Source organism: Arachis duranensis, chromosome 9 (assembly GCF_000817695.3).
Source record: "Arachis duranensis cultivar V14167 chromosome 9, aradu.V14167.gnm2.J7QH, whole genome shotgun sequence".
In the NCBI taxonomy this organism is placed as follows: domain Eukaryota; kingdom Viridiplantae; phylum Streptophyta; class Magnoliopsida; order Fabales; family Fabaceae; genus Arachis; species Arachis duranensis.
The window spans coordinates 61,502,694-61,524,826 of NC_029780.3; the positions used below are offsets into that span (position 1 = coordinate 61,502,694).

Genomic DNA, 22,133 nt, shown 5'->3' on the forward strand with positions numbered 1-22,133 from the left:
GGCGAGGAGGAAACCCCGGAAAAATGCACAGAAAGAATCGGAGAAGAAGAACAAAGAAGGAGCGGCGCTCAGAGGTGGCGAAAACTCAGAAAATGGAAAGGGAACAGAATAAACGAAGAAAATGAGGAAAGGGGCAAATAAATAATGCCTTCACAGAGCCCGAACGGAAATCGAGGAGAAACGGTAACAAGCAATAAATGCTGAAACGGCCATCTTCAAAATTTGAAAAAAAACTACTATGCCCGAGCTCAACCTCTCAAAAAAGGACGAACTCGGGCAGGGGCACTGTTCATACCCTGACCGAGCTCCCCAAACTCGGACAAGATCATAGAAGGCCCGACCTCGTCCCAAAGGCCCACGCCTGAGGTCGGACCTCGGACAAATAGGCTAAGAAGGCCCATCAAAAGGAACAAAGCCCAAAACCTAAAGGCCGAAGAGGCCTGGGAAAGGCGGTTCCGCAAAGATAGAGATAAAACTCCCAAAAAGATAAGATAAGATAAGAATATCTTATCCAGGGAAGATCACGACCAACTACTATAAATACACTGGAGCACCCAGGTATAACTCATACTCTAATTCTACTAAATATCTGCTTGAACCCATGCTAACTTAAGCATCGGAGTGTCATTGCAGGTACAACCACCAGCCACTCGGCACATCAAGCTCGGGTCACAGAACCCCCACCTCGGGTCTTACCAAGACGACCGAGCTACACGTTTCAGGTAACCCTCGGAACAGTTTTCATTTTGATTTTTGAGTTGTAACTTTTGAATTGAGATCTTGGAGAATTGGGAAGGAGAATTGATCTCTCTTCTTCCTTGTTCTTGCTTGAGCACTCTCTACTTTGCTTACTTTTGATCTTGGGCGAAGAATTGAAGAGCTTCTGTTTCAATCTCACCTTGAGATCTCCTCTTTAATTTTCTGCATAATTGAATTTTACTTTCTGTTCATTGCTTCTTCTTCTGCTATTTCTGCAATTTGCTTTCCTTTATTTCTTTTGCAATTGTTCTTGTTGGATCAAGGAAGGATTTGAGATCTAGACTTGTTATCTAGTCTCTTCCACTCCGGAGATCTTCAACATTCTTTTAATTGCTGCAATTTAGCACCAGTCATATTCTGTTTTTAATTCTTCAAGTAATTTTACTTTCCTGTTTGAGATTTGCTATAATTTCCTTTTGCTGCAAGTTAAAATTCAATTTACATTGAGTTTGCTTTTGATCTTTGGTTCCCATTGCTTTCTGTTGTCATTGCTTTCAATTTACTTTCGTGCGATTTTAATTTCCTGCAAGTTTTCCTTTCTGAAATTTACATTTGAGTTGCTGTGAGCTTGATTTAAATTTTCCTGCACTTTAAGCTTCCTGTTACTTGTGCTCAAGATCTCCTTGATTGGTTGTTTCATTGCTCTCTTTAATTTCCAGCACCCAACCCCCTTTACATTTGATGCAATTTACATTTCTTGCAATTTAAGTTTCAGCTATTTTACTTTCTTGCACTTTAAGTTTCATGCAATTTTATTTTCTGCAACTTTAAATTTCCTGCTATTTACAATTCTGTTGATCACTTTTCACTCAAATCATCAATGTTAGCTTGACTAAACTAATCACCCACTAAAATTTCTTGATCCATCAATCCCTGTGGGATTGACTTCACTCTTGTGAGTTATTACTACTTGATGCGACCTGGTACACTTACCGGTGAGTTTTGTGTTGGATCATTTTCCACACATCATCCCCCCCAGTGTCTAGGACTACAAAATTTGCAGGGATGTAAAGGTCTTCAACCATCACTAGGACATCTTCCACCATGTTATATGCCCTTTTTAGGGACTTTTCTGCCATCTCCAATGAGATCTTGGCATGCTGCACCTCCAGAATTTCCAGCCTCTTCATCACAGAAAGAGGCATGAGGTTGATGCTTGAGCCAAGGTCATATAATGCCTTCTCAAAGGTGATTGTACCTATAGTACAGGGAATCAGGAAGCTTCCGGAATCTGGCAGCTTTTGAGGGAGCTTCTTCTGAACCAAGGCACTGCACTCCTTGGCCAGTACCACAGGCTCATCTTCCTCCTCCACCACCTCTGTATGAGAAAAGTTGGCCTTTAGCTTCCTGAGGATTGCCAGGAACCGAGCAATTTGCTCTTCCTTGGATGCCTCATCCTCATCAGAAGAGGTGTATTCCTTAGGTTCCTCTCCTAGCAAAGAGGCATGCAAGGGGACATTATTAGTCTCCTCATGAGCTCTGATTTCCTTGAGCTCCTCAATAGCAGGCTCCTCCTTGGGTTCGGTCATCACCTCCACAGTGAGGGCCTTGCACTCTTCCCTTGAATTTACTTCTGTGTTACTGGAAAGAGTGTTGGAAGGGATCTCTGGGATTTTCTTGCTCAGCTGACCAACCTATATCTCCAAGTTCCAAATGGAAGACCTAGTTTCAGCCATGAAACTGTGAGTGGTCTTGGAGAGGTTAGAGACTATAGTAACCAGGTTAGAGAGGCTCTATGTGGGAGTCTCTGTCTGTTGCTAAAAGGGTTGGAATGGTCTGTTGTTGAACCTGTTCTAGTTCATTCCTCCCTAATTAGTATTGAAGCCTTGTTGAGGCTTCTGTTGATCTTTTCACCCAAAATTAGGGTGGTTCCTCCATCTCTGATTGAAAATATTCGAATAAGGATTGTTATTGGAGTTTTTGGAGGAGCTTCCCATATAGTTCACCTCCTCCATTGTGGTCCAAGTGTTGTCACTAGCATCTAACTCATATGCTATTTCTAGACAATATGCATCTGAGCTCTGTGTCCCACTCAAGTGCTAAGAGATCATATTGATCTGCTGAGATAAGAGCTTGTTTTGAGCCAAGATGGTGTCTAATGTGTCTACTTCCAAGACACCTCTCTTCTGAGCTATCCCATTGTTCACAGGATTCCTCTCAGAAGTGTACATATACTGGTTGTTGGCAACCATATCAATAAGCTCCTGCGCCTCTTCAGGCATCTTCTTGAAGTAGAGGGATCCACCTGCAGAGTGGTCTAATGACATCTTGGATGCCTCAGATAGGTAATTATAGAAAATGTCTAGCATGGTCCAATCTGAAATCATGTCAGGAGGGCATCTCCTGATTAGTTGCTCATATCTTTCCCAAGCTTCATAGAGGGATTCACCCTCTTTCTGTCTGAAGGTTTGTACTTCCACCCTAAGCTTGCTCAGCTTCTGAGGTGGAAAGAACTTGGTCAGGAATCTATTGACCACCTTCTTCCAAGTATCTAGGCTTTCTTTAGGCAGAGAATCCAGCTATAGCCTTGTTCTGTCTCTTACTACAAAAGGGAAGAGCATGAGCTTGTAAACCTCTGGATTAACTCCATTAGTTTTGACAGTGTCACATATCTACAGGAAGTTAGATATGAATTTTTTTGGATCTTCCTGTGGAAGTCCATCAAATTGGCAGTTCTGTTGTACCAAAGTGACCAGTTGAGGCTTCAACTCAAAGTTGTTTGCACCTATGGCAAGTATGGAGATGATGTGCCTATAAAAGTCAGAATTGGGTGTACTGTAAGATCCTAGGACCTTTCTTGTGTCACCCCTATTATTTGGGTTAGCTGCCATTGTTGTATCTTCAGCTTCTTGTTCTAGAGCTCCTGTAAGATTCCTTACAGTTCTGCTAGCCTGAGCTTATTGCAGACGCCTTCTTAGAAGAAAGAAACCAAGAAGAGAAAAGAAAAGAGTCTCTATATCAGAGTATAGAGGACTCCTAGTGAGAGAGTTAGATGAAGAAAAAAGAAAATAAAGATGTCTTTAAATTTAGAAAGGATTTTCGAAAATAAAGAGAGGAATAAACTGAAAGTTTTCGAAAAAGATGAGAGAGAAAGAAGAAGAAGATTTTTGAAAAAGAAAGGAGAGAAAAGAGTTAGAAATTTTTAAAAAAGATGAGAAAGAAAGAAGAATTAAGGAAATACCAAATTTTTAAAATTAAAATAAGATAAAGTAATTGACTAACTAACTAGATTTGAAAATAAAATAAAATATTAGATTTTGAAATTTTTTTTGAAATTTAAAAAGAAAGAGTCAATCAATGATTTTAAAATTTAAATTTGAAAAGAAAAAGTTAAACAAGATAAGATAAGATCTAAAATTTAAAATAAGAGATTTGATTTTGAAAATCTTTTAAAAATCGAAAGTCAAAGAAAGATTTTTAAATTTAGAATTTGAAAAAGTCAAGAGAGAAAAGCAAGATAAAATAAGATAAGATTAAAAAAATTTAAAGATTTTTTTTATAATTCAATTTTAAAAGGAAAGAAAAACTAACAAGACACTAGAATTTAAACTTTTAAATTAAAAAAATAAGATAACAAAAGTTTGAAAATCAAAGAAAAAGATAATATAAAGATTTTTAAAGATAGAAAAGATAAGCAAGAAAAACAAGATCACTAATTAGGACACCAAACTTAAAAATTTTGAATTTAAAATAAGAATTTTCAAAAAAATTTTAAAAAGGAAAAACAAACACTAACAAGACACCAAACCAAAAAGTTTTGAAATCAAACAACAATTATTTCAAAAAATTAAAAGGAAAAACACTAAAAGACACTAAACTTAAAAATTTAGAAATCAAAGAAAGAAACTACCAAGAAATTTTCGAACACAAAGAAAGAAAAGCAAGAACAATTTTCGAAAGACTCAAGAAAAGAAATAAAAACCAAAGGGACACCAAACTTCAAAATTGATGCAAGATTCACACAAAAGAAAAAGATGACTAAAGAGAAAAAGTTTTTGAAAAATTTTTGAAAATGAAAATAAGAAACACAATTAAAAGAGAAAAAATAAAAAGTATCTGATCAAAGGAGCAAGACAACCATTAGTTTGTCAATCACAAACAATCCCCGGCAATGGTACCAAAAACTTGGTGTACGAATTTGTGACTCACACAACTGAACCGGCAAGTGCACCGGGTCGTCCAAGTAATACCTCAGGTGAGTCAGGGTCGAATCCAACGAGGGTTGTCAGATTGAACAAACTGTGGTTATCCTACAGATCTTAGTCAGGCGAATAGAAAATATGGTTGTTTTTGAATGCGCATAAAATAAGTAAAGGAAGCAATAACAAAATAGCAGAGAAACAATAATGAAAAATCAGTCAAGGTTTCAGAGATGGTTTATCTTTCTAGATCAACTTTTCTTTCTAACTACTTCAATAATGAATGACTCATTCAATGGCAAAGCTATAAATGATTAACTCATATCCTCTCATCATGTAAATATCCCCTAAACTATAGCTACCTTGAGTAACACATGTCCTCTCGTCAAGTTAGCTCATAGTGCTTCACTATAGCCGAAGATGAAGCCCGTGCAATCCACTCTCCTTTTGTTGATCCTACTTAAAATGCCACATACAAGGTCGGATCTTTTGGATCGGAGAATGATGCTTTATGATTCTAGCCTTAGTGCCACAGAGATCTCATTTACCCATGACTAACAGGATTTTATGTCACATATCTCAATTAGCCCAGATACTCTCTTGGAACCTGAGATGCACTCTCAAGCTGTAGCTCAATACTATCCGGGTCAGGACTCACATGAACTCATGTAGAATAAGGGGCCATACTTCCATTCCACCCCAAATTCATAAGGATGAAGAACGAAAATGCACCATAGAATAGAATCAAACATGTATTGAAATAGAACAGTAATATTATTAATTAATGGGAATCAGCAGGGCTCCTGACCTTAACCTAGGAGGTTTAGTTGCTCATACTGTATAGAGAATATTGTGTAAGGTTCGAATGTGGTGGTAAAGATCCTAAACAATGGTGATCTTCCCTTATATATACTAATACTAAACCTAAAAAGATATTAATAATAATTAGAAATTACAAAAATAAACTAAACTAGACTAAAGGTTCGAAAATCCACTTCTAGGCCCACTTGGTGAGTGTTTGGGTTGAGCTTGGCATCTAACTTGAAAGGGTGGGCGTTGAACGCCCACTAGGGAGTAGATATGCTGCTTCCTTGCTCCCCTTGTGGTGTTGAATGCTAAGTTTGGGTGTTCAACGCTGGCTTGAGTCCCTTTGGGGGTGTTGAACACCAGAAAGGGGGTAAGTTGGGCGTTCAACGCCAATTTTGGGCAGTCCAATCCAAAGAAAAGTATAAACCATTATATATTTCTGGAATGCCCTATACGTTAGCTTTCCAACGCCATTAAAAACCTGTCATTGGGATCTCTTAGCTCCAGAAATGCTAGATTGAATGCATGAAGGTCAGAATATGACAACATCTGCTATGCTTTCTTTGCCTCTGAATCAGACTTTGCCAAAACTTGCCAAATTCACCCAAAATTCACCTAAAATTATAAGAAAACACAAAAGCTCAAAGTAGCATCCAAAATGTGTATTTTATACTAAAACCTACTAAAACATACTAAAACTTGATAAAATGTACTGAAAACAGTAGGAAAATAGTATCAAAAAGCATATAAAATATCCGCTCATCAAAGCTGTCTCTTCTCTTTAGAATTTATGGTAGATTAGTTAAGTTTCTCTTAGATTTAGGTTTTGATACTTATCTTGCTTTAGTTTTCCTTGCCATTTCTTGTTCTTACATCTTTGCTTTTCTAGCTTTAATTGTTATTTCTTTTATTTGATCACTTTTATGTTTATGAACCTTTGTTAATTTTTAATTCCTATTAATACAATTTATGTTTTATGTTCCTTTGATGTTTAATTGAGCTGTTATTTTTTACTTTCTTACAATTGGTAGTTGTTAGATTTTATTATTCTTGTACTTTTATGATGCTTTTCTTTTATGCCTTCTAAGTGTTTGATAAAATGCTTGGTTGGATTTTAGAGTAGAATTTTGTACTCTTGGCTTGGGTTGAGTAATTGGAGACTCTTGAGTTGTCAAATTCTTTTGTTGATTGGTGATTTAGAATTGCTAATTGGCTTGAATTCCACTAAAGCTAATCTTTGATTAGGACTTGTGGATTAAAGTCAATTTTTCTCACTTGACTTTTTTTCAATTGTTAAAAGTTAACTAAGTGAGTGCAAAAGAAAATTACCATCACAATTAAGGATGATAATGAGGATAGGAATTCCAATTCTCACCTCTTGCCAAGGCTTTTCTTAGTTTTTAATTTATTTTCTTGTTATTTACATTCCTTGTTCATCATTAAAAAACCCCAAAAATACCTCATAACCAATAACATGCATACTTCCCTACAATTCCTTGAGAGACGACCCGAGGTTTAAATACTCTCAGTTTTTATTGGGTTTGCACTTGTGACAAACAAATTAAACTTTGATTGAGGGTTGTTTGTTCAATTTGGATCTATACTTCAACGAGATTATTTTTGTGAAAATTCCTAACGGATAATTTCCTCATATCAAGTTTTTGACGCTGTTTCCGGGGACTTGCAAATGTGTGCCTTGTTATTGGTTATTGTATATATGTTAATATTGTGAATAGTTGCTTTTGCTTCTTTGTTAGTTTTGCTAGTTGTAGGACATTGCTTCTCTTTATTTCTTATTAGTTTTTGTCTTCATTTTCTCTTGCTACTATGAATTCTCACCCTTTTGGTTATGAAATTGGTTCTAATTATGGTGTTGGAAATGGGAATTAAAATGAGGATGTGCATCAAGGATGGAGCAATCAAAGGTGGGAGGAGCCTCAATCTTATGGACAACCTTCATGGTAATAACCTCCTCCAATGTACTATGAGCAAGAACCATACTATGATGCATACCAATCTAATGGTTATGGTGGACCTCCTTGTAGTTATCAACCACAACCACCCCATGCCTATGACCCTCCTCCTCAACATGGTTATCAACCTTATTCATAAGCCTCATCTTACCAAACACCTCTATATGATCCTAACTTATATCCACCATACCAATAACCTTATGACTCATATGAACCATAGATAGAACCACCACGATTCCAACACAATTACTCCTAAGAACTACCTCCATATGCCCCATCTCCATGCCCTTACTAAGATGAACCACCTTCCTATTATGAACCTTTTCTCCCAAACAATGAATCCTCCTATCCATCCCAAGCCCCAATGAATGACATACTCACTTCATTACTTCAAGAGCAACGTGAATCTAAAAGGAGGCAACTAGAATTCATGGCTACCTTGACCGAGGTAGTAAACAACTTAGCCTCCCAACGCTTAAGCAATCAAAGTCCTCCCATGGCCACATGTTGAGAACCAAGTGAGGAGCGTAGTATGAAAGAGAGTTTAAAAACTCCGGTGGAGAACAAAGAGTGGGATTTTGTATTGGAACAATTGGAGGAAGTTGTAGTTGTTGAAGAGGAAGAAGTGGTTGAAGACTTAGGAGATGTTGAAAGACCATGGAAACCAAAAGTTGTAGAGCCCTCTAAGGTTGAAGAGGTTGATTAATAGATGGATTCAATCATTGATGAGTATTTATCTACACTAACTAATCACTTCAATGATTTTGTTGAATCCTCTTCCATTGGACATGAAGTAGTGGTCAAAGAAGAAGGTGTACAACCTCTAAGACCTTTGGTAAATAATGAAGAAGAGAATGAATTGGAAGAAAGTTGTCAATAGGTGGAGGTAAATCAAGAGGAGCACGAGTGGAGATTGCTTTATCAAGACCATTAGAGACACCTCTTACCAAACCATCAGCATCCATTCTTTCATTCAAGTGGGTAAATCTCTTATCCTTAAGCTTTACTTTTCCGCTTGAATATGGTTTGCTTGAGATGGATGGTCAACTTAGAAATATTTGTGGCTTTAAGAGTAAAAGGGAGATGGTAAGTGGTTGGAAATACAATTTTCGGTTCATTGTGGTTGAAAGCTCAAAGTCTAATTGCAAGGTTTGGTGTAGAGCTAGATTGCTTGGGTCTAGGAAGTTGTTTGGGTGCTTGAGTGAGGATTCCAAGGCTGTACCACCCGGTTGGAATTTTGATGATCAATTAGAAGATGGGTGTAAAAATAAGGTTTGGGATCTTAGCATACAAGAAGATCAATTTTGGGAACCCCTAGCTTTTGTGGAACTTCATCAAAGCTTGGTGCTATTAATTTTGAACTTTGGAGCTTATTAGAAGTCCAAGCATTGGTGAGAGTTCAAAGAAGAGTACAAGCATAAGCCACCATGATAAGAAGCTTCCCGAAATGTCCAACTTAAGGACTTTAAATAAAAGTGCTATGTGGGAGACACCCCACCATAGTAATCTCTTTTCATTCTCTTGTGTATATAGTTCATGAATAAATTGAGTTACCATTGTTAGGTACTTTCTTGCCTTTTATATCACTCTTGTATATATTACCTTATGTGCTAGTTGTTTGGTTAGATTTATGCCTTAAGTTGTAGTTTACTTGTTTTGAATTGCATTTTGATTTGAATTGCTTAGTTGCATGTTTAAATAGTTTTTAGAAGTTAGGAATTTTGATAATTTTGATTTTGGTTGGTGTTAGACATGTAAATAGTGGGTGGGAGTGCCCTGTTTCTATTCTATTTAAAAAAAAAGAGGCTTATCACACGTACGCCTGACCAACGCGTACGTGTGACCCCCTGAATCTGAGCGTGCTAGGATTTTGTGTGGACTATGCCATCGCACGATCCAGACAGAGAGTTGTGCAAGAAGGATGCGGAAACTGTGCGTCTAGCTGATAAACCACTATTTTCTGATATATTTTGGACTCAATTAAGTGGGTTTTGTCAACTATTCTCACACTTATTCATGTAAATTGCATGTTTTAAGTTTTCTTCCGTAGTTTGTGCTATAATTGAAAACACGCTTCCTAGGCCTTAAAATTGTTAATTTTTAATTCTCTTTTATTACCATTCGATGCCGTGATGTGTTTGTTTAGTGTTTTCAGGTTTACAGGGCATCAGGGCATGAATGGCTTAAAGGATGAAGATGAAGCATGTTAAAGTGGAATGAATACAAGAAACTAAAGAGTTGAGAAGCGAGGAGCAATGCACACGCATGGCTGACACGTGTGCGTGACCAGGAGCGTCGTTCAGTGACGCGTACGCATGACTGACGCGTACGCATGGCCAGGTGCAAGGTTTAGTGACGCGTACGCATGGCCGACGCGTACGGGTGACAAAGCGTCGCGTGCTGCAGTTAACAAAACTCGTTAGGGCAATTTCTGGGTTGATTTGGACCCAGTTTCAAACTCGAAAACACAAACTAGAGGAAAGGATAAAGCTGAGACTGAATTGGATTTTGATGTTCTTAGTTTGGCTTTGAATTGGATTTTGAGAGAGTTACTAATACCTTCAACTGGAGTCATTATCCTTATAGTTTTCTTCTTCGATAACTGAATTACTCTTTTCCATTTAATTGCTTTGAATTCATGTTTGGATCTTGTCACTTTTGAATTTTATTAATGCCTTGAAGTATTTTTATGTTTATTTTTATTGCTTGTTTGTTCTTTATTGATTATTGTTAGTGCAAATTTTAATTTAATTAATTTCTCATAATTATCATGTCTTTTATTTACTCCTATTATGTGTTTATGAAAATAGCATTCATGTTAATGGAGTAAAGCTCCCACTTAGTTGGAGGTTGAGTAATTGGAACCCCTTGAGTTGCTATACCCAAGTGTAATAATCTGTAATTGGAAATTGCTGGCTCGCTCAATTCTCACTAACTCTAGTCCTTCTCCAGGAAGTGATTAGGACTTGTGAGCTACAGTTAGTGACGCCCACTTGACTTTCCTTCAATTGCTAGAGGATAACAAAGTGGGAGCAATGACCCTTTACTATTATACTTGGGAAAGACAACAAGGATAGGAACTCCAATTCTCTTCTCTAACCAAGGCCTTTTATTTTAAATACATATCATCTCTTATTATTCATTCATTGCTTTAATTTCTAGTTATTTATTTTTTTGTTCTCAAATTCAGAAAATATTCAGAAAAATTCTAACCAATAATTTGCATCCTATGTCAACTCTTAGGGAAACGACCCGGGATTCTACTCCCGGTTATTTATTATTAATTATGACACAATTGAAATTGATAGTAGGAATTTCGTCAGTTAAGACTGTACTTTCAACGCTGTTTGGAAAATATTTTTTTTTCAAGAATTCTTAACCAGCATTTTTCCTCCCATCAATTTTTGGTGTCGTTGCCAGGGAGTTGCATATGTGTGCTAAATTATTGGTTGGTGTAAATATATTTATATTTACATAATTGCAATTTTTTATTTTATTTGTGTGTTTTCTGTTATTAATAGTATTTATTATTTATTTTTCTTGGTATATTTCATTGCCATGAGCTCTATGTTTCTTTCATTGAATGACGCGTTCATTACCGGATCTGAGCCTAGCCACATTTGATCCTGAAATTGAAAAAACTATTTCACATATTAGGCGAGCTCGACGTCGGTTAGCCTCTGAGGGTGGTGAAAGGGTTTCACCCAATTCACCAATATTATCTGAGGTTGAATCTGAAGCGTCATTTGAGGAAGAAACTAACTCCTCTCCTACTAAATCAATTGACATCTCTTCTTTTGATTTAAGTGCAGATACTATGGCCGCTCCTAGAAGGATCACTTTCAAGGAAGTGGGAGCTCTGGATTTTAGACTTCAACCACTTCAAGCGCGTCATCCGAATTTGACTGCTGATTTTAAACTGAAGACCACATTGATCAATCTACTTCCTAAATTCCATGGTTTACACGCTCAAGAGCCTATCAAGCACCTTAGAGACGTTCAAACAGCCTGCTTAACTACTAGGCGGCATGGTGCGGATGAGGTCGCCCTTTGGTTGTACGCCTGATGAATCCACATTTTATAATATTTATTTTCTCTAATTTGGTGGATTTCATCAACTTTTCTTGCATTTATCCATTGAAATAGCATAGTTTCATAATTTCTCCCTAAATTGTGCTTGAAAGTGAAAACATATTTTTTAAGCTTTATAATTGCTAAATTTTATTCACTTTAATTCTATTTGATACCTTGATGTGTTTGTTGAGTAATTTCAGGCTTACAAGGCAAGTATAGATTGAAGAAGTGGAAAGAAAGCATGCAAAATGGGAGAATTCAAGAAATGAAGGATTTGTAAAGCTGCCAATCCTGACCTCTCTGTACTAAATTGGTCATAACTTAAGCTACACAGGTCCAAATGAGGCGATTCTAACGACATTGAAAAGCTAACATCTGAGGCTTCAAAATGATATATAATTTGCTATAGTGGACATAAGTTTAAGTGTGCGTACACAAACAATTTGTGCGTACGTACAAGTCAGAAAATAGCAAGTGTGCGTACGCACAAGTCCTGGCACGTGAGCTCATTAATTGCAAATCATTAGGGGTGATTTCTGGGCCTCCAAAACCCAATCCAACTCATTTCTGAAGCTATTTCAAGCCAAAGTGAAGAGGAATGAAGGGAGAGCACTTAGATTTAAGTTTTTACATATTTTAGCTTAGTTTTCTAGAGAGAGAAGCTCCCCCTTCTCTCCAGAATTAGGGTTTTTAGCTTTATTCTCTCTTTAATTTCTCTCTTTAATTCTTATTTTATTTTAGTTTCATTTACATTTTTATGTTTTATTTCCTTTAATCTCTTAGTTTCCTTCGTTAATTTTACTTTCATGCTACTTTTAGTTTATGAACACTTGTCCCTTTTAATTTCATTTAATGCAATTTTGATGTTTTATGTTTTTTAATGCTTATTTGAGTTGTTATTATTATTTTATTGCAATTGATAGTTATAGAATTTATTTTTATTGCAATTTATGATATTTTTCCTTTTATGCATGCTAGGTGTTTGATAAAATGTTTCTTTTAGCTTTTGTATAGTTTTTCACACTCTTGACTTGGAATTGGATAATTAGGTGACCTTGAGTCATAAATTTCCATTCGATATTGTGATTAGGATTGTTAGTTGGTTTGGTTTTCACTAACGCTAGTCTTTCACTAAGTTAATTAGTGAGTTGATTAGGACTTGTGGATTGAGATCAATTATGCCCTTTTAACTTATCCTCAATGTTAGGATAGACTAATTGGGATTAATTCTTAGCAATTACCATGTTTGTGGTCTATGACTAGGATAAGAATTCTCAATTCTCCAACCCTTGCCAAGAGCCCTTTTTGCCAATTAAATTTTATTTTTGATATTGCTTGCTTTGAGCTTTAATTCCTTGCATACTTCTTTACTTTCTTGCCTTCTAATTTTCTTGTCACTTGCAATCACAACCCCCAATCTCTCAAAGCCAACAATTGAATATTTCATTGCAATTCCTAGGAAAAACATCCCGGGAGTTTGAATACTCTTGGTTATTTAATTTGAATTGTGATGATTCTTTGGTTAAACTTTGATTGAGAGTTAATTGTTGGTCTAGGCTATGCTTGCAATGAGATTCTATTTTTGTAAAATTCTAGATCAACATAAATTCTCATATCAATGCCTTTCCATTTTCTCTTGAGGGAAAGGCAAAGGAGTGGTTCTACACTCAACCCAAAACTGTTGTTACTAATTGGGATTTGTTGATAAGGAAATTCTTGGACAAGTTCTTTCCACCGGATCTCACAGATAGATTGAGGAAGGAAATTTCTTGCATTATTCAAGGTAAATCAGAGACTCTCTATGAGTATTGAGAATACTTCAGGAATCTCCTTGATTCGTGCCCCCATCACATGATTGACCAGTTGGTGTTAATTAGCTACTTCTGCAAAGGTATGAAGCCTTGAGACAAGACCCTTTTGGATGCTGCGAGTAATGGCTCTCTGACAAAGTATAAGACGGCGACTGAAGCGTGTCAACTGAGCACCGATCTAGTTGAGTCTACCCAACATACAAGGCAAAGGAATAATCATCCCAACGCTATTGCGGAAGTTTATTCTAGTAGTGAGACCGCCGCTCTCACCAAGACTTTGGGGGAGATGACCAATATACTCAAGCAACTCCAACTCAATCAACAATAACCTCTGGCTCCTCCACAACTACAATGTCAATAGTTAGTCCCTTAGAGAGTATGTGGAATTTGTGCTTGCTATTCTCACTATACTGATGAATGTCCACAACTCCAAGAGGACAACACCTTGGTGGCTACCAATGCTTATTATAATTGTCCGAATCATGGATACTATCAACATGGAGGTAACTATAATCAAGGTGGTAACTACAATCAAGGTTGGCAAGACAATCCCAACCAAGGATGGAGGGACAACTACAACCAAGGAGGCAAAGACAATGGTGGAAATCAAAGGTGGAATAATAACTACCAATAAAACCGGTATCAACAAAACCCCCTTGTACCAACAACAAAACCAAGGCCAGAGATACCAACCACCCCATCAAAGGCAAGCTCAAGCACCTCAACTCAACCAACCACAATCACCCCAAATTACCTACCCTCCTTTTTCCTCCAATGATGAGATTCTTTGCTCTCTTATGTAAGGACAAAAAGAGCTTCAAGCCACAGTTACCTCTAGCATCACCGGCCTCACCTCTACCATCCAAGCTCTTCTATCTCGTATGCACCCACCCTCTACCTCCAATACTCAACCTTCAAGCTCTAGTGCACTTCCTTCTCAACCTTTACCCAACCCCAAGAGTGGAATCAATGCCATCACTTTGAGGTCTGGCACTACATTGCAAGAGAGGAGTCCCGATAAGCCAAGCTCAAGACAAGCCACTCAAGATGTAGAGGTTGTTAAGGTAGAAGATGTGGAAGATGAAGATGTGGTACAAGAGGCATTTAAAGGAAGAAGTTGCTCAACCAAGGAATGGAGTTTCTAAGGAAGACGATGTTTTGAAAGAGGTCATTCCCATTCCTTTTCCACACCTTGCTAAGAGGATTAAAAAACAAATGGAGCTAGATCCCAAGATGGTGGAGATCTTAAAAAAGGTTGAGGTAACTATCCCACTTTTTGATGCTATTCGTCAAGTTCCTAAGTATGCTAAGTTTCTAAAGGATTTGTGCATGAATAAGGAAAAGATCCATGATTTAGAAATTATTCCTTTGGGTAGCTTAATTTCTGCTTTGATGGGTGCTATACCGGAGAAATGTGGTGATCTCAGTCCTTGTATGGTTACTTGCACTATAGGGGTGTACAGTTTGTTGACTGCATGTGTGATTTAGGTGCATGTGTTAGCATTATGCCATTATCTGTATATGATGCTTTGAAGCTTCCACCATTGAAAAGGTCGGCATCCCATTTTGTTTTGGCAGATAAGAGCATCATCTCAGTGGTTGGCATGGGGGAAGACGTCTTGGTGAGCATTAAGGGGTTAGTTTTTCCTATTGATTTCTATATTCTTGAGATGCCCCCTAATGACTCAGGAAAACCATCATCCATCTTGCTTGGGAAGCCTTTCTTGAAGACTTTTCGGTTTAAATTTGATGCCTTCTCGTGTACCTATTCCGTTGAGATGGATGGAAGAGCAGTGGGTTTCAACCTTGATGAAGCTATGAAGCATCCACCAGAATGGCCAGCCTCCCCAAAGATGATCATAAAGCTCAAGGGTTCCAAAGAAGACCAAAGACTTCAAATACAATAGTAGAAAGTGCTATTTATACTAAACTAGTAAACTAGGTTTACAGAAAATGAGTAACTAAGTGCAGATAGTGCAAAAATCCACTTCTAGGCCCACTTGGTATGTACTTGGGCTGAGCTTTGAATCTTTCACGTGCATAGGCCATCCTTGGAGTTAAACGCCAGCTTGGATGCCAGTTTGGGCGTTTAACTCCAGTTCTGGTGCCAGTTCTGGCATTTTACGCCAAAAAAGGAGTCTCTGGTGGGCGTTTGGACGCCAGTTTGGACAAAGTATGGACTATTATACATTGCTGGAAAGCCCAAGATGTCTATTTTCCAACGCAATTAATAGTGCGCCAATTGGACTTTTGTAGCTCCTGAAAATCCACTTCGAGTGCAGGAGGATCATAATCCAACAAAATCTGCAGTCCTTTCTCAGCCTCTGAATCAGATTTTTGCTCAAGTCCCTCAATTTTAGTCAGAAAATACCTGAAATCACAGAAAAATACACAAACTCATAGTAAATTCCAGAAATGTGATTTTTGCATAAAAACTAATAAAAATATACTAAAAAGTAAAAAAAAAAACTACTAAAACTACCTAAAAACAATGCCAAAAAGCGTATAAATTATCCGCTCATCACAACACCAAACTTAAATTGTTTCTTGTCCCCAAGCAACTAAAAACAAAATAGGATAAAAAGAAGAGAATATACAACAAATTCCAAAACATCAATGAAGGTTAGTTCCAATTAGATGAGCGGGAATAGTAGCTTTTTGCTTTTGAATAGCTTTGGCATCTCACTTTATCCTTTGAAGTTCAGAATGATTAGCATCCATAGGAAATCAGAATTCAGATAGTGTTATTAATTCTCCTAGTTCAGTATGTTGATTCTTGAACACAGCTACTTATGAGTCTTGGCCGTGACCCTAAGCATCTTGTTTTCCAGTATTACCACCGGATACATAAATATCACAGACACATAACTGGGTGAACCTTTTCAGATTGTGACTCAGCTTTGCTAGAGTCCCCAGTTAGAGGTGTCCAGAGTTCTTAAGCACACTCTTTTGCTTTGGATCACGACTTTAACCACTCAGTCTCAAGCTTTTCACCTGGACCTTCATGACACAAGCACATGGTTAGAGACAGCTTGATTTAGCCGCATAGGCAAGGATTTTATTCCTTTGGGCCCTCCTATCCACTGATGCTCAAAGCCTTGGATCCTCTTTACCCTTGACTTTTAGTTTAAAGGGTTACTGGCTTTTTCTACTTGCTTTTTGTTTTTCTTTTCTTTTTTTTTATTTTTCACCATTTTTTTGTTCGTAAGCTTTGTGTTTTTCACTGCTTTTTCTTGCTTCAAGAATCAATTTTATGATTTTTCAGATTATCAATAACATTTCTCTTTTTTCATCATTCTTTCAGGAGCCAACAATTTTAACATTCATAAACTTCACTATAAAAAAATATGCACTATTCAAGCATTCATTCAGAAAACAAAAAGTATTGCCACCACATCAAAATAATTAAACTAATTTCAAGATAGAATTTGAAATTCATGTACTTCTTGTTCTTTTGCAAATAGAAACATTTTTTATTTAAGAAAGGTGAAGGATTCATGGAATACTTATAGCTTTAAGACATAGACACTAGACACTAATGATCATGTAATGAAGACACAAACATAAATAGAAACATCAAACATAAAAATCGAAAACAGAAAACTAAGAATAAGGAAATTAAAGAACAGGTCCACCTTAGTGACGGCGGCTAGTTCTTCCTTTTGAAGTTCCTATGGAGTGCTTGAGCTCCTCAATGTCTCTTCCTTACCTTTGTTGCTCTTCTCTCATGGCTCTTTGGTCCTCTCTAATTTCATGGAGGATAATGGAGTGCTCTTGGTGCTCCATTCTTAGTTGCTCCATGTTGGAACTCAAATCCCCTAAAGAGGTGTTGAGTTGTTCCCAATAGTTGTGTGGAAGAAAATGCATCTTAGTGATTTCTTGATGAGGGACTTCCTCATGCTCTTGTTGAGGTCCATGAGTGAGCTCTTTTGTTAGCTCCATCCTCTTTTTAGTGATGAGCTTGTCCTCTTCAATGAGGATGTCTTCCTCTATGACAATTTCGGCTAAATTGCATAGGTGACAGATAAGATGAGGAAAGGCTAACCTTGCTAAAGTGGAGGTCTTGTCAGCCACCTTGTATAGTTCTAGAGGTATGATCTCATGAACTTCCACTTCCTCTCCAATCATGATGCTATGGATCATGATAGCCTGATCCACAATTACTTCGGATCGGTTGCTAGTAGGAATGATAGAGCGTTGGATGAACTTTAACCATCCTCTAGCCATGGGTTTGAGGTCATTCCTTCTCAGTTGAACCGGCTTGCCTTTGGAGTCTCTCTTCCATTGGGCTCCTTCTACACAGATGTCCATGAGGACTTGGTCCAACCTTTGATCAAAGTTGACCCTTCTTGTGAAAGGATGAAGATCTCCTTGCATCATTGGCAAGTTGAATGCCAACCTCACATTTTTCGAACTGAAATCTAAGTATTTCCCCCAAACCATTGTGAGCCAATTCTTTAGGTTCAGGTTCATACTTTGATCATGGTTCTTAGTGATCCATGCATTAGCATAGAACTCTTAAACCATTAAGATTCTAACTTGTTAGATGGGGTTGGTGAGAGCTTCCCAACCTCTTCTTCGAATCTCTTGTCGAATCTTCAGATATTCGCTCTTTTGAGCTTGAAGGGGAACTCGGGGATCACCTTCTTCTTGGCCACAACTTCATAAAAGTGGTCTTGATGGACCTCTGAGATGAATCTCTCCATCTCTCATGACTCGAAGGTGGAAGCAGTTGCCTTCTCTTTCCTCTTTCTAGAGGTTTCTCCGGCCTTAGGTGCCATTAATGGTTATGGAAAAAAAACAAAAAGCAATGCCTTTTCCACACCAAACTTAAAAAGTTTGCTCGTCCTCGAGCAAAAGAAGAAAGAAAGGGGTAGAAGAAGAAGAAATGGAGGAGATGGAGGTGGAGGAGTGGTTCGACCAAGGGGGGTTTGGAGTGTTTGTGTTGTGTGAAAATGAAGGAGTAAGGAAGGGTATATATAGGGTAAGGGGGAGAGGGAATTAGTGTGATAGGGGTTGGGTTTGGGAGGGAAATAGTTTGAATTTGAGTGGGTGGGGGTAGGTGGATTGTATAATGGGAAATAGTAGATGGATGTGAGTGGTGAAGAGGTTTTGGGGAAGAGGGTAGGATTTGATAGGTGAATGGAGTTTGGGGAAGGGTGTTATGGAAAAGTGTGAAGAGGAGTGAGAATGAGTTGGGGTAGGTAGGGATCCTGTGGGGTCCACATATCCTGAGGTGTCAAGGATTTTTCATCCCTGCACCTTTCTGGCGTTTAAACACCCTTTGTGTGGCATTTCTGGCGGTGAACGCCAGGCTGCTGCCCATTTCTGGCGTTAAACGCCAGTCTGGATACCAGTTCTGATGTTTAACGCCCAAAATGCTGCCAGACTGGGCATTAAACGCCCATTCTGCTACCCTTACCGGTGTTTAATGCCAGCCAGACACCAAACACTCTTTTCTGGCATTAAACGCCAGTCTGTGTGCCATTTCTGGCGTTTAACACCCAGAATGGTGCCAGAATGGGCGTTAAACGCCCACTTTGCTAGTCTTACTGGCGTTTGAATGCTAGTAAGCTCGTCCTCCTGGGTGTGCTATTTTTTATGCTGCTTTTTTATTCCTGCTTTAATTCTGCAGCTATTTTTGTGACTTCACATGATCATCACCCTAAAGAAGACATAGACTAACACTAGAAAATAGAATGAAAAAGTAATTAATATAGATAAATAAAATTGGGTTGCCTCCCAATAAGCGCTTCTTTAATGTCAATAGCTTGACATGAAGCTCTTACAGAGCTTCACAGATGCTCAGAGCATGGTTGTGGCCTCCCAACACCAAACTTAGAAGTTGAGTGTGGGGGCTCTTTCTGACTCTGTATTGAGAGAAGCTTTTCATGCTTCTTCTCCATGTTTACAGAAGAAGATCCTTGAGTCTTGAACACAAGGTAGTCCTCATTCAATTGAAGGACTAACTCTCCTCTGTCCACATCAATCACAGCCCTTGCTGTGGCTAGGAAGAGTCTTCCAATAGGATGATGGATTCATCCTCATCCTTCCCAGTGTCTAGGATTATGAAGTCAGCAGGGACCTAAAGGCCTTCAACCTTCACTAAGACATCCTCTACAAGTCCATAAGCCTGTTTCATTGATTTGTCTACCATCTCTAGTGAGATTCTTGCAGCTTGTACCTCAAAGATCCCTAGTTTCTCCATTACAGAGAGTGGCATGAGGTTGATACCTGATCCCAGGTCACACAAAGCCTTTTCAAAGGTCATGGTGCCTATGGTGCAAGGTATTAAGAACTTTTTGGGATCCGGTTTCTTTTGAGGCAATGTCTGCTGAATCCATGTATTCAGTTCATTGATGAGCAATGGAGGTTCATCCTCCCAAGTCTCATTACCAAATAACTTGGCATTCAACTTTATGATTGCACCTAGATACAGAGCAACTTACTCTTCAACAATGTCTTCACCCTCTTCAGAGGAAGAATATTCATCAGAGCTCATGAATGACAACAGTAAGTTCAGTGGAATCTCTATGGTCTCTGTATGAGCCTTAAATTCCTTTGGTTCCTCAATAGGGAACTCCTTATTGGTCAGTGGACGTCCCTTGAGGTCTTCCTCACTGGGAATCACTGCCTTTTCACTCTCTCCAGGTTTGGCCACTTTGGATGTGGTTATGGCCTTGCACTCTCTTTTGGGATTCTCTTCTGTATTGCTTGGGAGAGTACTAGGAGGAGTTTCAGTAACTCTTTTAATCAGCTAACCTACTTGTCCGTCCAAATTTCTGATGGAGGACCTTGTTTCAGTCATGAAACTGAGGTAGCCTTAGATAGATCAGAGACTATGTTTGCTAGGCCAGCGAGGCTCTGCTCAGAATTCTCTATCTGTTGCTGAGAAGATGATGGAAAAGGTTTGCTATTGCCAAACTTATTTCTCCTGCCATTATTATTATTGAAGCCTTGTTGAGGATTCTGTTGATCCTTCCATGAGAAATTTGGATGATTCCTCCATGAAGGATTATAGGTGTTTCCATAGGATTCTCCTATGTAATTCACCTCTTCCATTGCAGGATTCTCAGGGTCATAAGCTTCTCCTTCAGAGGAGGCTTCTTTAGCACTGCCGGATGCAGGTTGCAATCCAGTCAGATTCTGAGAAATCATATTGACTTGCTGAGTCAATATTTTGTTCTGAGCCAATATGACATTCAAAGTATCAATCTCAAGAACTCCTTTCTTCTGAGTCATCCCATTATTCAAAGGATTTCTTTCAGAAGTGTACACAAACTGGTTATTTGCAACCATCTCAATGAGTTCCTGGGCTTTTCAGATGAAGAGATCTACCAGCAGAATGGTCCAATAACATCTTGGACAACTCAGACAGACCATCATAGAATATACATATGATGCTCCATTCTGGAAGCATGTCAGAAGGACACCTTTTGGTTAATTGCTTGTATCTTTCCCAAGCTTCATAGAGAGATTCACCTTCCTTCTATTTGAAGGTTTGGACGTCCACTCTAAGCTTGCTCAACTTTTAAGGTGGAAAGAATTTGGTCAAGAAAGTGTCAACCAACTTGTCCCAAGAGTTCAAGCTTTCTCTAGGTTGTGAGTCCAACCATGTTCTAGCTCTGTCTCTTATAGCAACAGGGAAAAGTATAAGTCTGTAGACCTCGGGATCAACCCCATTGGTCTTAACAGTATCACAGATCTGCAAGAATTCAGCTAAGAACTGATGAGGATCTTCCGATGAAAGTCCATGAAACTTGCATTTCTGTTGCATTAGAGAAACTAATTGAGACTTAAGCTCAAAGTTGTTTGCTCCAATGGCAGGGATTGAGATGCTTCTTCCATAGAAGTTGGAAGTTGGTGCAACATAGTCACCAAGCATCTTCCTTGCATCTCTTGCATTGTTGTCGGGTTCGGCTGCCATGTCTGCTTCTTTTTCAAAATTCTCTGTAAGGTCCTATCCGGAGTGTTGTGCTTTAGCTTCTCTTAGCTTTTTCTTCAGAGTCCTTTCAGGTTCAGGATCAGCTTCAACAAGAATGTAAAGAGAGGGTTCGAATTATAAGTAGAAGAGAAGTGTTAGCAAATAAATAGAAAGAGATGAGAGAGAGAGAGAGAGTATTCGAAAATTAAAACTAAAACAATTAGTTAATTAAAAAGATTTTTGAAAACGTGGTTAGTGATTTTCGAAAATTGGAAGTGGAAAAGTGGTTAGGTGGTTTTGAAAAAGACAAGAAATAGTAATTAGTTGAAAAAGATTTGAAAATAATTTTGAAAAGATAAGAAGTTAGAAAAAAAATATTTTGAAATCAAAATTTAAAAAGATATGATTGAAAAAGGTTTGATTGAAAAAGATTTTATTTTTAAAAAGATATGATTGAAAAGATATGATTGAAAAAGATTTGATTTTTAAAATTGATGACTTGACTAACAAAAAATTTAAAGATATAATTCTAAAATTCAAAGGTTGAACCTTTCTTAACAAGAAAGTAACAAACTTGCAATTTTTTTAATCAAAACATTAATTGTTAGCAAGGATTTTTGAAAATGTGGAAAGATAAGATTTAAAA

At 37.9% G+C, this 22,133-nt stretch overlaps 2 protein-coding genes across 2 annotated transcripts; one reads left to right on the forward strand and one right to left on the reverse strand.

Annotated features, from left to right (window-relative positions):
• Positions 1 to 1,130: 1,130 nt before the first annotated feature.
• LOC107465760 (uncharacterized) lies at positions 1,131 to 3,068 on the reverse strand. Its single transcript, XM_016084732.1, has 3 exons — positions 2,868 to 3,068; positions 1,725 to 2,393; positions 1,131 to 1,178 (listed from the first exon to the last, which is right to left on the reverse strand). The coding sequence occupies exons 1-3, from the start codon at positions 3,066 to 3,068 to the stop codon at positions 1,131 to 1,133; spliced, it is 918 nt and encodes a 305-aa protein (XP_015940218.1).
• Positions 3,069 to 14,634: 11,566 nt separating this feature from the next.
• LOC107465759 (uncharacterized) lies at positions 14,635 to 15,470 on the forward strand. Its single transcript, XM_016084731.1, has 2 exons — positions 14,635 to 14,995; positions 15,052 to 15,470. The coding sequence occupies exons 1-2, from the start codon at positions 14,635 to 14,637 to the stop codon at positions 15,468 to 15,470; spliced, it is 780 nt and encodes a 259-aa protein (XP_015940217.1).
• Positions 15,471 to 22,133: the final 6,663 nt, after the last annotated feature.